This window comes from Chionomys nivalis, chromosome 23, assembly GCF_950005125.1.
Source record: "Chionomys nivalis chromosome 23, mChiNiv1.1, whole genome shotgun sequence".
NCBI classification, from domain to species: Eukaryota; Metazoa; Chordata; class Mammalia; order Rodentia; family Cricetidae; genus Chionomys; species Chionomys nivalis.
Genome location: NC_080108.1, coordinates 17,994,747 through 18,011,610, shown reverse-complemented (window position 1 = coordinate 18,011,610; position 16,864 = coordinate 17,994,747). Strand labels below are relative to the sequence as shown.

Below are 16,864 nucleotides of genomic sequence, written 5' to 3'. Positions count from 1 at the left end.
GTGAAGTCACCGGATTGTGTGCCCAGCAGATACCTACTGATCACTTACTCAATTTGAAACATTGTTAGATGCTCTGAGGGATGTAAAACCACTGTGAATGACGAATACTCATCAGTTTCGGGTGGAAAAAGGCAGGCTTAGAAAAGCTGAGCAACTGTTAAGCAGTCATAGACTGGATTCCAAGTCTCCCTTCACCAGGTTGGGTCGGTGTAAATTCTGCACGTGTCTAAATATATGAACATGTACTTAGAACCCATTCTTCATTTTTTTTTATAGACATGTCACAGGTCTAAACAACAGGGATTTAATTACTGTACATCAGCCATTTCTTCTCCATTGACAAAATCCATCTCATTAATGACAATTAGTCATCCTGGATTGGACAGTGAGTATACTGCTTTTTTAAAAATGAATATATCTTAGCCACTTTTCCTATCATTTTTCTTACTTTGGGATCCTATTAACTTCCAAATTTTGTCTGCTTCTCCTTTTGACTAACTGACTTCATACTCAAACAGAAACAGAAATGCTAATATAGAGATCAGCTTTCAACTCTTCTTCTGACTAAGAAAAAAATCTCTTTGATACATACATTGTTTCATTATATCGTGGGGTATAAATATTATACCATTGTTTAAAGGGATTTGAAATAATTTCAGACTTGAAAAATGGGTAAAATGACTCTCCCTGGAAAAATACATGGCAAGAAAAATCTGTGACAAAACCAGTGTAAAGAAGCCGAGAGGTGATGGCACGCACCATTAATCCAGCACCTTGAGAGGCAAAGACAGGTGGATCTCTGAGAAGACAGTCAGGACTACACAGAGAAATCTTGTCTTGAAAAACAAAAACAAAACAAACAAAATTAGTGTAAAGAATTTGTGTGTTCTTCCCTTCTATCCCCAAATGTTAGTCTAATTAATTCTTTCTTTTCCAGAATACTTCCTTTATCATTCCCTTTCAGAGAGTAGGTTTCCTTACCTCTAACTAATTTAATGTTTCTTAAAAACAAAGTCACTCTTTATTATATTAACATAATTATCTGAATCAGGAAGTTAATGCTGACCAAACTGAACTAATATAGACACATGATCCATTTTCCTCACCCTTTCCTAGGACCAGGATCCTATGCAAGAACAGATGTTGAAATGAGTATTCATGTCACAGTAGGCTCCTTAAATCTGTAAATACTTCTCAAGTGATCTTGTCTCTGCTAAACTTGTCAGTAGACAATCCAGTCTGAACACTCTGAAATGTCACACTCAGCAGACAGAACTGACAGATATTTTTACTTAAGCAAGTACAAGAGGATTAAGTCTGAAAGTATGGACAACCAGAATCTACAGACACAGGGCATTTGTGATTAAAAATGCTTACATATATACTTTAATTGTACAAATATTTGTCACCAACTTGTTCCTTAAGAAGCCTCCTTTTTATTACTAAGATTTATTTATTTTATTTTTGTGTATGGGTGTTTTGCTTGTATGTGTCTGTGTATCACACGTGTGTTGAACCCACAAAGTCCAGAAAATGGCATTGAATCCTCTGGAACTGAAGTTACAGACAGTTGTGAGCTGCCATGTGGGTGCTGGGAATCAAACCCAGGTCCTCTGGAAGAACAACCATTGCTCTTAACCACTGAGCCATCTATGTAACTCAAGGAACCTGTTTTAAAATTTATTTTTAAAGAATAATTACAGTGTGATATCATGATACAAAGATTAAGTCTAAAAATGAGTAATAATACATGTTCTTCACAACAAACAAGGCCAGCTATTCTGGAGACTAAACACAAGATCCTGGTGTCTATGGTATTTTTTTCGGTGTCCTCTTAAAATTTAATTCAAAAGAACTGGAGATTAACGTAGCTGTTCTTCATTAATGAAAGGTTCTATCTTATATCTTGGCTGACTAGAGGTTTAATCTTAGATGTTTTCACAACAGAGTAATGACATGAAAGAGAATTCTTTTGCTCTGTATCATGAACACCTGTACTGAGATCCCAGTGCCTACACACAAGCTAGGCATGCTCTCATGCTTCTCTGGGATGCCGACATGCTGTAGGAAGCAAAGGCAAGAGGACCACTGGAACTTGCTGCTTTTCAGCCTAGCTGAGAAACATGAACTCCAGGTTCAAGGAAACCTTGACTCTATCTTACTTTCCTGTGTGTACACACCTGAACATAAATACACACACATGCATTTTTTAAGGGCAGTCGGGCCTGCTGTTCAGCAGTAGAGTTCATTTCTTGTCGAGAATGCATGAGGCCCTTCCCCTCTCAAGTTCAGGGATTGCCGGCACACATCATCACACTAGTTTGCAGTCAGAGTTTCCTAAGGCAGTTTAGCTCATGTTTTATGTACGCACATAGGATAGCTGAGTGACTCCTTGTCACAGAAACCCTTTGCCCTCAGTTCAGCTTCAGCTGTTAAGTCGGGATAACGTGCTGTGGCTATAATGTGAATTAAAGTCTTAGCATATTTCCTGTTGTATAATGGAGTTGTGTAGTTCACAATGACCCCAAATAGTGCCGAGGTCTTTGTCCATGACTGTAATTTAAGCAGTTTTAGAAACAAGGACATCATTCGTCATGTTGGAAAGGAGCCCCAAATTATTGAAAATAATATTCCTGGTGTCACACAGACAAACAGAGCAAAAGAAACTCAGCAAGAACAGTGACCTTGCCTGGCCAAGCAAACACATGGGGACAAAACAATTCATTTCACCCGGTTGGTGGGAGTTCAACCTCCTAATCTGATTGGTTGGTGTAGCTTTCATATAGTTACAAGGCATTCTCTCTGATTTGATAGAGAGCCTTAAGATTCCCAAAAGCCTGATAAAGGGAGAATTCACGTATCTGTTTATTCAGTCCATATTTGGGTACCAACTCTTTGTTGTGTAACAAACTATACAATGTGGAAGGATGAACTTAACTGATAGTTTCTTTCTTGGCTGTATTTACTACTTAGAGATAGGAGAACAAGTTGACTCTAATAGAAAATAGTAAGTGAAGCAACCAAAATAAACACTCAGTATTCTGGAAGTATCAGACCTCAGAAACTGGAGAAAGTTTAGACCAAAATAAACTAGGAATTGGTATATGGAAATCTAAATTGAGAAGTTAGGGTTTCTTCCTAAAGGCAGTTAGAATCATGTTGATTAGAGTGCTTCAGACCAACCCCAATGGAAATAGTGTTGGGAAAAAAAGTCTTACAGGTCAGTAGAAGATTTCTACAGGGTTCACAGTGCAGCTGTTTCAGAATAGTGATCTCAGGAGAGAAGTTGAAGTTCAAAGAAGCCCAAATGAGGTATGCTGTAAGGATCCAATGATGGCACCCAGCTTTGTACCTTGAGTAATTAAGAAGATGTTAGATACCGCATGACTGGTGAAGGACTAGAGGAAGAGCAAGGCAGCAGGAAAAGACATTGGGTTCCAGCTCCCTGTGTAGAGTCCACTCACACACAGGTGAACAAGGAGATGAGTCTGATCCTGAAAGGAGAGCACTACCATGAAGATTAGAGAGAAAGGAGACCCTAGTGAATTATGTGATACCCTAGGAAGAGGTAGACGTGAAGTAGGAAACTTGGGATGAGTGAGAAAGGCAGTAAATACTGAACTCGGAGCAGCATCAGTGTTGGATGTTGTCTATACAGCATAAAGAAGGAAAAGTCAAGCTATGAATTATGACTTTTAAAAATAGTTTGTTTCTTGCTTTCAAATCTAGCAAGTACATATATTTAGGTGATTTGTTAAACTGCATTACAATTTTCATTTCATAAGTGATTATATAAATAAAGTACATTGTTAGCCGGGCAGTGGTGGCACACAACTTGAATCCCAACACTTGGGAGGCAGAGGCAGGTAAATCTCTGAGTTCGTGGCCAGCCTGGTGTACAGAGCAAATTCCAGGACAACCAATGCTGCATGGAGAAAACCTGTCTCACAAAAACAAGATACATTCTTGCGTGCATGCACACATATATTCATAGATTCATAGGTTGTTAATTTTGAGAGCCTTTCCTGAGATCTTGAAGGCTGTCAACATTATCCTGTTCCCACATAGGTTAGAGGTACCTTTTCCTTTGTCCTACCATAACTTTTTCATCCTCTAATGTCTTTCTGTTAAACTACTTCTCAGCTCAGCAGCAGATGAAGCCAGCAAGGTGGATCTCCTTTTCCGTCAGCGTTTCTCCACTCCTCCTTAAATCTAAAACTCTCTTTTCTTTTGGCTCTTCTTATTCCAGTGATGAGGAGGAGGAGTTGCATAGTAAGTAAGCTAATTTGGTGTCTAGTGGTTGTTCTCCAAAGTCTGGCTAGCTTTTAAATGCTATAGGCTTGCTACTAAAAGAATTCAGTCATTTGAGGACTTTTATCTCCTTGTATGCTATCCTCTTTAAGTCTCTTGAGTTTGCATGACTTTGCAAATCAATTTTGATGAAACCAGATTTCTGTCGTCTATAACTACTAACACTGATTGTTTCAGTACAGGTGTCTTTCCAGAATACAGGCATGAGGGGTGTATTCTCATCCCACTTCTACCCTTTATAACACGAGTGCTACTTTTACAAAACTTTCATCTTGGCCACTTCAGTTTTAATTTCAATTACCCATTTTTCTCTGTGTCCTGGGACAGATAGCTAAGCTATCTATCAGTGACACCCAAAAGTTTCTCTCCCAGTCTCTTCCAATCTTTTCATATAATTAAAAAACAAAACTATGAGATTAGATCCCATAGGGTAGGAAATGAAAGTTATGTGTTTTTCTCGCTTTTTGTTCTTCTCAAACTCTATATTATGCCATACTCCAGTGAGTTACAGGTTTCAAATTAATAAGTTCTTAGTAGCACCTGGTATGAAATATTTTGAGAAATCAGTTTTAGTAAACTTGAAATGCACCTGAGTATCCTTTTATTAGAAGACCTTGACTTCAATTTTGGCGGGCTTCTTGGATATTCTGGGACTTACTTTTTTTTTTTGTGGGAAAACAATTTCTATCATAAAGTAATGAATTGTTGTGTTAGAACTAATATGAGTGCCTAACACTTCCATCCATATAATTGTCCTTCCGCTTGCCGATCTGAAGTAGCAGCCGTGTATAAAAATTATCGTGGCCACCACTTTGCATTGTCTTTTAAAGGAAAGTGTCTGTGACATAGAGATATGGTTTAGTTTTAAATGGTAGCCTCATTGGTGTTCGGCATATTTTTCACTATGAAAAGATACTTGGCAAAGAAACAATGAGATATTTACATTTTATCCCTCTTAGTAGGCAGAAAGTTGCAAAAATCCACCTCAACTTTGAGTGTTCAGAAGTTCTCAAATGTCTTCGGTCCAAAGTCTTTCTAGTACTATAGCAAATAGCCAGGCTATGGTAACAAACCAAAACCTCAGTAGAACTTCATTATCACTAGGAACTAATTATACTGGTCCCACTGGAATCTTAAAAATATAGACACAGAAGAGTATTTTGAGTCCAGGGTCTAGCATTTCTTAAACTGTTCATTCTGTCCAAAAATACCAGTGAGAGTAATGGAGAGGGAGTAGTCTAACACATTGGGAAGCTCAGGTGAGCAGCTTTAAAATACTAATTAGCACATTGTGGCATCCCAACGCAGTACTTGGTGTGCTGTACTTCCCAGATTTATTAATTAGTAAACCATAATAACATATAAGACCGTCTCTGCTCCATAAAACTCTTATTCTATAGAACACATTTTGTTGTTCTTTTGCTCAATGATTGAAGCCCCAAATCGCTGAGTATATACTGCATGTTATTTTGTGTCTTAAAATAAAAATGTGGTTGAAATGTTATTTATCTGTAATAATATTTAAAGGGTTAGTGACAAGTTTGTTGTCTTCTGTTTATAATTTTGTCATGGAAATGGCCATGTTATTGCATACTTTTAAAGTCTCTACACGTCATGAATTTTAGAGGCACTAATTTGGGTTACACTGGTAAATTAATCCATTTTTTTTCAAAGCACATGTAAGAAGTCATAATAACTGAAATAAACTCTTTTTTAGCAATAAAACCATTGGGAATTCTTAGAGGTGCTACCATAGATTCTCTTGCTACCTAATCTCATGTGTATTTCTTTTTCATCTATCAGAAATCAGCCAGTGGTTTATTTTTTTTTCTTGGCCAAGTTTTTTGTTGGGTATTTTTCTGCAATAGGAATTTGACTTTTACTTTGTATAGTTCACTAGAGTGGTAATTTAGTGAGTTACTTAAATGTACAGTGAAGTCCTGGCAGTCTGAAAGAACTGAATATATCATTGAAGACTGCTGTGTGGGAAAAAGCCACTGTTTTAATCCAGGCTCTTGTTTTAAAGCTAACTAAAGTATCTTAGGTTAAAGTGTTTATAGTTTCACAATTAGGTTCTGCAGAATTGGGAACCAGCTCCTTCTTTCCCAAGTGTTGTTACCAAACATGGTAAATGTAATAGGAAAAACCTGTCTTGGTTAGGGTTTCTTTTGCTCTGAAGAGAAAGGGTGACCCCAGCAACTCTTATAAAAGAAAATATTTTATTGGGTGACTTACAGTTTCAGCGATTTGCTTCATTATCATCACACTGGGACATGGCAGCATATAGACAGACATGGTGCTGGGCAAGGAGCCAACAGTCCTACATTTGATCCATAGGCAACAGGAAGTGAACTGAACTAGGCCTAGCTTGAGCATAGGAGACCTTAAAACCCACCCACACAGTGACGCACTTCCTCCAATAAGGCCATAGTTACTTCAACAAGGCCACACCTCCTAATAGTGCCACTCCATATAAGCTTTTGGGGGCCAATTACATTCAAAGTACCACATTCTACTCCCTGGTCCCCACAAGCTTGTAACCATATCATAATGCAAAATGTAGTTAATCCAACTTCAAAAGTCTCCATAGTCTATCACAGTCTCAACAATGTTTTAAAGACCAAAATTCAGAGTCTCTTCTGAGAGGCATGGCAATCACTTTAACTGCAGTCCCCTGTAAAATCAAAATAAACGAACAGATCACACACTTTCAACATACAATGGCACAGGACATACATTACCATTCCAAAATGGAGGGAAGGGAGCATAGCAAGGAAAAACTGTACCAAAGCAAGACCAAAAACCAAAGACTCCAAACTTTGCTTCTCCTTGTTTAGTGTCAAAATGCTCTTTAGATCTCCAACTCCTTCTAGTTTTGTTGACTACAACACACTTACTTCTCTTGAACTGGTTCCACTCTGTGCTAGGAGCTTTCCTTAGCAGGTATCCCAGGACTCTGGCGGCTTGGAGTCTCCAAGGCAATCCAGACTTCTCCTTTACAGCTTCACATAGTGGCCTCTCTGTGCCTCCATTCAAGGACACCTCAGACAAATGCCTGGCCTCAGTGGCTTTCCTTAGTCATGGAGGAAGATTCCATAACCCCTTTCTTCTGTATTTGACACTAAAGCCAAAACCAAAGAGCCAAAGCTGCCAAGTTCTGCTGCTTGATGGGGCTAGAACATGGCCCCCTCATTAAAATACATCTTCACCAGCTTTCTGTTTATCTTCTTTTTGTTTTTGTTTTTTGTTTGTTTGTTTGTTTGTTTGTTTGTTTGTTTGTTTTTTCGAGACAGGGTTTCTCTGTGGTTTTGGAGCCTGTCCTGGAACTAGCTCTTGTAGACCAGGCTGGTCTCGAACTCACAGAGATCCACCTGCCTCTGCCTCCCAAGTGCTGGGATTAAAGGCGTGCGCCACCACCGCCCGGCTATGTTTATCTTCTTGAACACAGGACTTAGTTACATTCCACTTCCTGTTGCTCTATTTTCTCCTCAAATTGTACATTTTTATTTTTCCTTGAGCCTCTTCATTATAAATCTTTATAAGCATGAACACTAGTAAACAAACGACAGAGTCTACACTAGGCTGTTTTAAGATTTCCTCTGCCAGTGGAATTAATCCAAATCTCTTCACTTTAGCCTCAGACAGACTCTTCAGACAAGGTCAAAAAACAACCACATTCTTTTTCAAAATATCACAAGAATAATCTGTAGGTCACATATTAAATTCTTCTCCTCTAAAACCTTTTGATCCGGCCACCCACGGTTCAGCAAATCACGTTCAGCACCACTGTCTTCCATGCTTTTCCTAGGATGACCGATTAAGCAGCACTTAAAGCATTCAACTGCTTTTCTAACCCACAGTTCCAAGATCCCTATTCCTTCAAACAGAAAGATGGTCGGGCCTATCAGAGTAATACCCCAGTCCCTGGTACCAGTCTTTCACTTAGGTCTTTTATTGCTGTGAAGAGACACTATGATCATGGCACCTTTTTTTTTTTTTTTTTTTTTTTGGTTTTTCGAGACAGGGTTTCTCTGTAGCTTTGGAGCCTTTCCTAGAACTCCCTTTGTAGACCAGGCTGGCCTCGAACTTACAGAGATCCGCCTGCCTCTGCCTCCCGAGTGCTGGGATTAAAGGCGTGCGCCACCACCGCCCGGCTTCATGGCAACTTTTATGAAGAAAAATATTTGAGTAATTTAGTTCCTTTATCATCACAGCAGGACATGGCAGTGTACAGGCAGACATGGTGCTGGAAAAAGAGTTAAGGGTCCTACATCTTGATCCACAGGCAACTGGAAGTGAACTGAACTAGGCCTAACTTGAGCATAGGGGACCTCTCAAATCCACATGACACATAGTTCAACATGGCCACACCTTCTAATATTGCCATGTCTTTTTGGGGGCCAATTACATTCAAACTACCATGAACCCCAAGTCGTCAAACTCAGAAAAACAGAAGTTTGAAGATTCCTTTAATGTTTCATTTAGTTTATTCCTACCAGTTGAGTATTTAAGTTACGCAACTTAATATAAGAACGATTACAGTAACAACTATAATTTTGTATTTAACATGTAGGTTAGATTTGTGGTTAAAAGAGTTTAAAATGCCACTAATGTCATTGTCGAGCATCTTCAAATCTCTCAGATTCAAATTTTACTCATAATAACCTCAGAGGCTCTGAAAGTCACCTTGAAGAAGAAAGTGTGTGTTTTCTCCACATGATCACGGTAGTTAGGTATCAGCTATGGCACTAAAAATTAAAAGCCATTTACATTTGGTTGAGGCTTTGTTATCTTCTAAATTCCTGGTAATTAGTTCAAATCATTCTTGTTTTACTATTATTTATTATTCCTTTACCTACTTATCCATATTAATATGTTTTATAGAGAAATAATTCTACTGTTCCCTTTTTCTATTTACTGCCCTGCTACCTCATTTAGCAGTAATTTTAGTAGCTTTGTTCCATTTCCATTGAGGGAGGAGGAGGAAGAATGCATCTGCCCCATTCATTTTATCACTGACAACTTGAAAGACCTAACAGTCTGGTTCCCTTCGTTTCAGAGTTGAGGGCCTGATCTGGAGAAGTCTTTCCTGCACTAGAGGTGGTGCCAGGGCTTTTTGAGGCTGCACTTTGCTCCATTTCCAGGAATCCTCAGGAAAATACCAGACGATATTAGATTATTCCGATGGACATAAATACAGACAGAATCGGGTGTAAAAGCTGTAACATTAACTTTCTTCTTTCATATTCTTTCATAGCATCTCAGAAAGATGGCCTGTGGGAACTGACCTTTCATTTAAAACAGAAACTAAATTGCTTCACCTATATTTAAGCATAAACACTAATATATTCAGTTACTCAGATTTTGGATTAAATTTGCTCTCTTGATGAGAAATTCACTCCCTTGCCTCCTATTTAAATTTGAAGATTTTGAGTTTATTTTCTCCTCCTTCTGAACTTCTTAAGGAAGAGGCACCATGCACTGACTTTCAAAGACTTTGTAGAAGAATCTGTGAATTCTTAGGTAGTTTTACCTGTCATCAGGACAAGATCCTCCTGTACTAACTCTGCCTCTACTGTTTTTATTTCCTAGATTCACGGTCTTTCCACAGTGCCAGTGCTAACCTGACGGAGAGGTATGATGCGCTTACTCTTTTACTCCTTTTCCCAAAATGAAGTGACGACACGTAATTAAATAACCTGAGTTCTTTCTGGCTTCCTTGAATGGCAGTTATGCAGTTCTGTTATCTTTTTAGCCATTGTAGCCTTTAAAGCTGGAGGCTGGTTCTTTGGTCATGCTTAGTGTGCCTGAGGCTCTGGTTTCTGTCCCCATTCCAAAACAAAAAAGCTGTGTGTGCTATATACCTCCGTCCATGTAAAATTGAGGTTTTATTTTCTCTCCTCTCCCATATCTTTCTTTCCTAATACTGGGGAACAACCCGGGAATTTGTGCATGCTAGGTAAGTGTTCTATCGTTGACTTTCATCCCAACTTGAATTGATTCTTTACTTGACAACATACACAAAATCCCTGTTAATTTGTCATTTTTGCTTCCATTTGTATTTGTGAAATTAAACATGATTAATTATGAAGACATACATACTTCATAAATTTCATGCAGATTTCTTCAACAAGAAAATCGGCAAATTTGGATTTCTAGGAATCTCTGGAATGAATCTGTCTACTTTCTGCCTGAAATATGTTTATTCTTCACCCCAAAAGTTGTACATAGCTTCCTGGGGCCAGTCCACAGTTTACTAATAGGCCTAAAGACCAGAAGAGATGTGTATCCTATGCTGTTAATGGGCTCAGCCTTCACCTAAGGTTCTGTTTTGCCAGCTTTCTCAGCACACACTCTGCATCCCATTGTGTTTACGGATGTCCTTTCAAGCAAAGAAGTTGGTATACCCGATGCTATTTTATGTGTACTTCCAGACTTGCTTTTATAGTACATGAGACCATCCAGTAGCCTCTGCCTGCTTCTTACTCACTCCAGTATTTAACTTTTATAGTCCCAAAAAACGTCATCTTTTTGTTTTCATTCAGTATAACAGAAGAAAATTATAATTTCCTGCCACCGAGCCCCTCAAAAAAGGATTTTGAAGGGAAGAGTGGAACAAAAGTTAGTCGCACCTTCAGCTACATCAAGAATAAAATGTCAAGCAGCAAGAAGAGCAAAGTAAGTATGTCCTGGGCGTTTTCTGTGTGGCCATGCCAGTCCGTCCCCATGGCACACACAGAGCAGGTGTAGACGGGAGTCATTGCAGAGGGGCTTTGAAACAAGCTCGTGTCTGAAGAAAAGTAACAGTAATTCAAGCAGTCACTAGAAATGCAGCCACTCCTTTACTGCATGCCAAAAGTTGTCCATCCACCAACTTACTGCGCTCTTTCACAAGCCCTGCTGGTATAGGTCTTACCCCCCTCTTTTAAGGGGTACATGTTTAATGTGGGGAAGCAATTCAATTCCAGTTCTCTGGCCTTTCGTCTCACACAGTGAACTTTAATCAAAGATGATTAAATCAAGGTTAAAATTCAATGGAAGAACTTTATGCTAAGATTATAGGATTGAAATGTACATAATAGATGTAGAGGGAAGACAATTATGCTTCAGGAAATTACCAGAACTTTTAAGACTTACTTGGATCCCTTTCTACTTAGGAAGATTTGTGGTGTATTTTCCTTAATGCTTAAGAGGTAACATTTAGACACTTAAACTTGAGCTGGAGAGATGGTGCAGCAATTCGGAACACTGACAGCTCTTCCAGACGACCAGTACTCAATTCCCAACACCTATGCGATGGCTCACAGTGACATTTAAACTCAGTTTCAAAAATTCAATTGTAGTTGTTTGTGCATTACAGGATTCTATAAAATATAAAAATTAAGAAATAAATCTATGATAATATCGCATATAATCTCAATATTTTGATATATTATTTTAGTACTTTTGTGATATATACATAATTTTTTTAATTTAGTTTTTCGGTTTTTTTTTTGAGACAGGGTTTCACTATGTAGCCCAGACTATCCTGGAACTTAGTCTGTAGACCAGGCTGGCATCAAACTCCCAGAGACCCACCTGCTTCTACCTCCAGGTTGCTGATATTAAAGCCATGAGCCATCACCACCAGGCTATGATATGTCTTAAAAAGAAAGAACTTAGCTCTTTTATACTGATTCCTAATTCTAAAACAAAACTATTTTCATTTCAAACGAGTGAGGGGAAACACTACCTGCCACTTCCCCTGCACTCTGTTTCTGTACCTTTAACCATCTATCTGCATACACAAAGAAATACGCTTACAGAGCTATAATTGGTTAAGACCTCTTGAAGTGAATCACTGAAACATATCTTTGTACATTGTGTATCTAAATATATTCACATAAGTACACATGTGCATGCATATATACTGAACTCAACAGCATTCTTGTAAAAATGGACCCTCTTAATAGCAACTACACACTTTATTCCACACCCAGAAGAAGTTGGTCAACACAAAACAATGGTATTTGTGGGTTTTTTTTTTTTTTTTTTTTTTTTGGTCTTACTGGGTTGGTTTTTTTTTTCATTTGTTTTGATTTTCATTTTTGTGTTTTTTGCAGGATTTCTTGAGGTTTGGGATTTTGGGGTTTTTCGGGGTTTTTTTTTCTTAAGAGAAAGAAAAGGACATACAGTTGGGGAGGTAGGGAAATGGGAGAGATCTAGGAGGAATTGCGGAAGGAGGAAAATGTGATCAAAATATATTTTTTTCTATTAAAAAATGTTCCCATTTTTCTCCAAACCTTCAGGCACTCGGTTATGCGAGCTGATAGAAATATGGTCAGTAAATGTTATTAGAGGTCTAACTTTCTGTAACTGTAACAAGTTACCTGGTAAAATCAACTAAGGAGGAAAGGCTCACCTTGATTTCAGAGAGGTGAGCCTGTGCTCACCTTGTGCTGTTGCTTTGACCTGGGATAATGAGCACCCCACGGTCAGACCATCTGCTAGAGAGGAAACAGAAAGAGACTGCTGGTCTGGGGCTCTATAATCCCCTGCAAAGGCACACATAGAAGTTCTTTCCAGTAGGCCCTTACCTCCTGTGTGTTCCACCATCTGTACACAGGGGTATAGTGTAGGGAACAAGTACAAGGACCTTTGGGGTACATTTACTGTCTGAGCCATGACACCAGGTTTTGAAAATAAACTCTTTTTTACCATGTGCAAGGGTCTGGTCATTATTCTTAGGGATTTTTTTTCCACAAAACTTATATACCAAAATCTGCTTTTTCACCGTTTTTCTTACCAAGTGCAAAATGAAGATAGAGTATAGTAAATAAATATTTTCTAGCCTAATTACGTGTTTAAATATTGGCTTAATTCTAAGACTTGTGTTAGAACTAAATATATGTATATATTATGTATATAATATAAAAATAAATTGCATATGTGTGTATGAAATATGTATGTATGTACATATGTATATGAAGTCAGGAGGATTGGATAAATCACAGTATTCCACATGCTGGCAACAACAGAACTTAGATGTTTTGTTTATCTTGCTTGCTTGGTCAGTAGTTGCTATCAACAAAAGAAAATTCTATTGGGAAAGCCAATATAAACCAGCCACGTATTGTTTAATGGCTTCTCTGCTTAGTGGTCTGTAATGTTCAGTCTTTACCTTGAAAATGTTATGGTCTGGTTTGGATGAATTCAAAATGTTTTCATTGTTTTTGTTTTGCTTTTAAACTATGGAATCTTATCCAAACACACTGTAAGACCAGCACGTCAGTGGAGATTCTCTTTACTCCACCTCCCCATTGTCATGGCTTTTGAATCCACATGGTGGATATGATGCTGAGATTGCTGAGGGTAGCCGCGCACGCCTTTAATCCCAGCACTTGGGAGGCAGAGGCAGGTGGATCTCTGTGAGTTCAAGGCCTGCCTGGTCTACAGAGCTAGTTCCAGGACAGGCTCCAAAGCTACAGAGAAACCCTGTCTCGAAAAACAAAAACAAAACAAAACAAACAAAAAAAAATTGTTAAGGATAATGCAGACAGCAAAGAAGATAATGTGGGTCCAGACTCAGAAACTGGAACTTGACCTTTAAAACAGAATCTCACCCCTACTTCCGTACTCTACAAACTTGAATAAAATGTCTCAGCTGGTAAGGCTAGATAATACTCAGGGAGGCTGTATGTGATCCCACTTCCCACACATGGTGCCTGTAATTGTGTGCTTATTCTTTGGTCAAATCTATCTCTAAGTGGTTTCTTTTTTCCCTTGTCTTTAATATTTGTTTAACCTCAGAGTACTAGCATTAGGTAAGAAGGAGGTAATAAGGTGGGACAGGGAAAGAAGGCCATCTGTGTTAGAGTCAGTCTGTCATCACTGTTAAAGAACCAGTTGACCTCTTGCCTCTGCTCCTCTCCTTAAGCAAAATGACCAGCACTCTTTTGCAATTGGCATGGTTCCTCTTTCAAACTTGACCTCAAGATTTGATCTTTGGGGACTGTACTGTCTCCAGCAATGAAGACTCCAAAAACTGCAAATTCATAGCTCCTTAGACTGTAATAGAGTTAGTTCCCTTTACGGGTATTTACAAGTGCCACAGTGGCCAGACGTACTAACCTGTCATCTTTCTAGCGAGAGCTCGTAGGCTAACTTAAATAAGACTGTTACACCAGCTACTGAAGAACACTGTCACTTTGTCGATATGGGCAGAGATAATGAAAGAGAAGCAGTCACGTGTCCCCTCTGATGCAGATAGTGAGTATCAGTCTACTGTTTTCCTATTGGATCCTTCCCGTGTTGTTAAAAAAAAAAAAAAAAGGAAGTGATACCATAGATATTAACACTAATTTTTTTATAATTGATGAGCTTTCACTTCTTTTTAACCTGTTTGGGGTTAGTTGTTTTTCTTCTCCATGCTAGCAATTGAATACAGAGCCCTGCACATTTTTAATATGTGTTAAAATAACATTTGTTAATATGTGTTAATCTTTCTTATGTATTCGTCTACTAATATAAATATATCTACTTTTAAAGAAAAAAACTTAAGCACTTAATATCATATTAAAATAATACATACAAGTTGTATATGAGTATAGTTAGGAAAATTTCTGTGTGTGACCTTGGTATATGTATCTGAGAATACAGTTATAAACTTGGGTTTGTTATCCCACATGTCACGCTGTGACTGCCAACAGGCCAAGTCTTCTTTTTTTTTTTTTTTTTTTTTTTTTGTTCAGTATACACATTATTGGCCTGCTGATTTGGGAGGCTGCCTTGAGGAGCTGTGTGTGGGTTGAGCTCTGTTGGACCTAGGCACCCCCTCCTTTCCTGGGACCCAAGGGACAGTCTGCCAACAGTCTTCAGACACTCAGAGTAGCCAAAGTTAGCTATTAGACAATGAGTGGTTCACATTTCTAGATAATGTGTTGCCCAATAATGCCAGGTTTTTATGTGTATAGTTTTTATTTTATAATGGATTTAGTTACCAGTCCTGCATATGTACCTTTGACAGTCATTAGTAATTTGCAGAACTTGCCAAATATATACACTGAGTGCTTTTTAGAAAGCTGGAAGACCTAAACAGGAAGCACAAGAGGAAGATGGGCAGTTTCTCCTTTTGTCGTTCTGGCTTTGAGCAGTAGTGCTGAATTGTGTTTATTGTACATATGTTCAAGTCCTTGCATACATGGTGCTCACCTTCATAAGGAGAGTGGTGTTCAAGCCACTGATTGTCTCTTTCTATTAAGCTATTAAGTTTTTTTACAAGGACAACTAGAAGGTGTTGGAAATATTTTAGACAAATTCCTAGGATGATTCACATTTTTTCTGAGTGAAAAGGATTAACTTCCTCCCTAGCTGATATACTGGTTAACTTTATAGTGAGATGTTGAACCCCAGTTCCTAGTTTCTGTGCCTTATATATGAAAGAACTGTACCCGTTATCCTTTCCAAGGTACAGAATGCCTAACCACATTCTCTTTTCATGGTTGTCCAGAGTACCCTACTAAAAGGAGAGGTTTAGGAAAATGACAGCTGATTTTCTTTTATAGCAGCCTAGTTTCATTGTGATAAATCGCTTCTATTTTTAAATGTCATTAGGTTCTTTTTCCACAGTGCAATTAAAGCATGTTGGCAATGATTAAATATAGATACATTAAACTTAAGAAAAATAACCAGTCACCCATTTTACCGTGGACAACTCTGCTAAAATATTTTCATGTAAAACTTTGCTTTTTTTATTAGGAGTTTGCTAGATAAGTATGGCCTCTAACCTTGCCAGGCTTCTCCTTACTACAGTATAAGTGCTGTCCTCACATGTATTTGAGTTACTTCATTTGTCTTTCATTTCCTGTGTTCTTTAGGGTAGTTAGCTTTACTAGCAGCATTCAAATAGTTAAGACTGTCTCAAGGAAGCAAGCAGCCTCAACCCTCCCCTTCTGTGCTTTCTCAACCAATTTCTGGCTTCCTCTTATGGTTTTGCTAATGGCAGCTCTGAGCTACTGAGCTGTTTGCCCTGCCGGCATGAGCACCTCCTTCTGTGAAAGAACATTTCCTGGCATGGAGGTCAAACATGTCGGTAAAATGGGGTCGGCTTCCCGAAATTCCTCTCATAACAGTGCGATTCACAGGACTAAAACATGGGCAGGTAAGAGCCCGAATTCTTCAAAGCACTGAATTATAAATAACAGCAGGAGATGGCAATGTAGTTTGTTGTTTTGTTTATGTCCATGGAGGAACTAGTCTGGATTGCTGTAAAGCATGAGAAAATGGATTATTCAGATCTGAAGAACATTGCACTTCAGATAATAACATAGCTGCCATAGAAAGTTGTGTTGATTTTTTTTTTTTTAACTATTGGAGTATGCTTTTAACCTTCAGGCAAAAAGAAAAGAGTTTGATGGTTTTAAAGTTAACAATTCATGCATAGAGAATCTGCAGCAAAAAAAAAATTAGTTAAAGGGTTATTTGGATATGCTCAAGGTTGGTAATTCGTGTTCTACGCACTTTAGCAGTTGCTAATTTTTGTTCAGAAGAGTTTCCTGTTTTGTAAAGTGGTTTC

The 16,864-nt window shown here is 38.4% G+C and overlaps 1 protein-coding gene across 2 annotated transcripts in view; it reads left to right on the top strand.

The window, feature by feature from the left end:
* The window catches only part of Akap13 (A-kinase anchoring protein 13), a 264,078-nt gene that overhangs the window by 194,987 nt on the left and 52,227 nt on the right, over positions 1 to 16,864 (top strand). For both annotated transcript variants that reach the window (XM_057755917.1, XM_057755918.1), the window contains 3 exons: positions 277 to 385; positions 9,904 to 9,946; positions 10,857 to 10,989. In XM_057755917.1, coding sequence (XP_057611900.1) covers positions 277 to 385; positions 9,904 to 9,946; positions 10,857 to 10,989 — 285 coding nt within the window. The remainder of the gene's footprint in view (positions 1 to 276; positions 386 to 9,903; positions 9,947 to 10,856; positions 10,990 to 16,864) is intronic.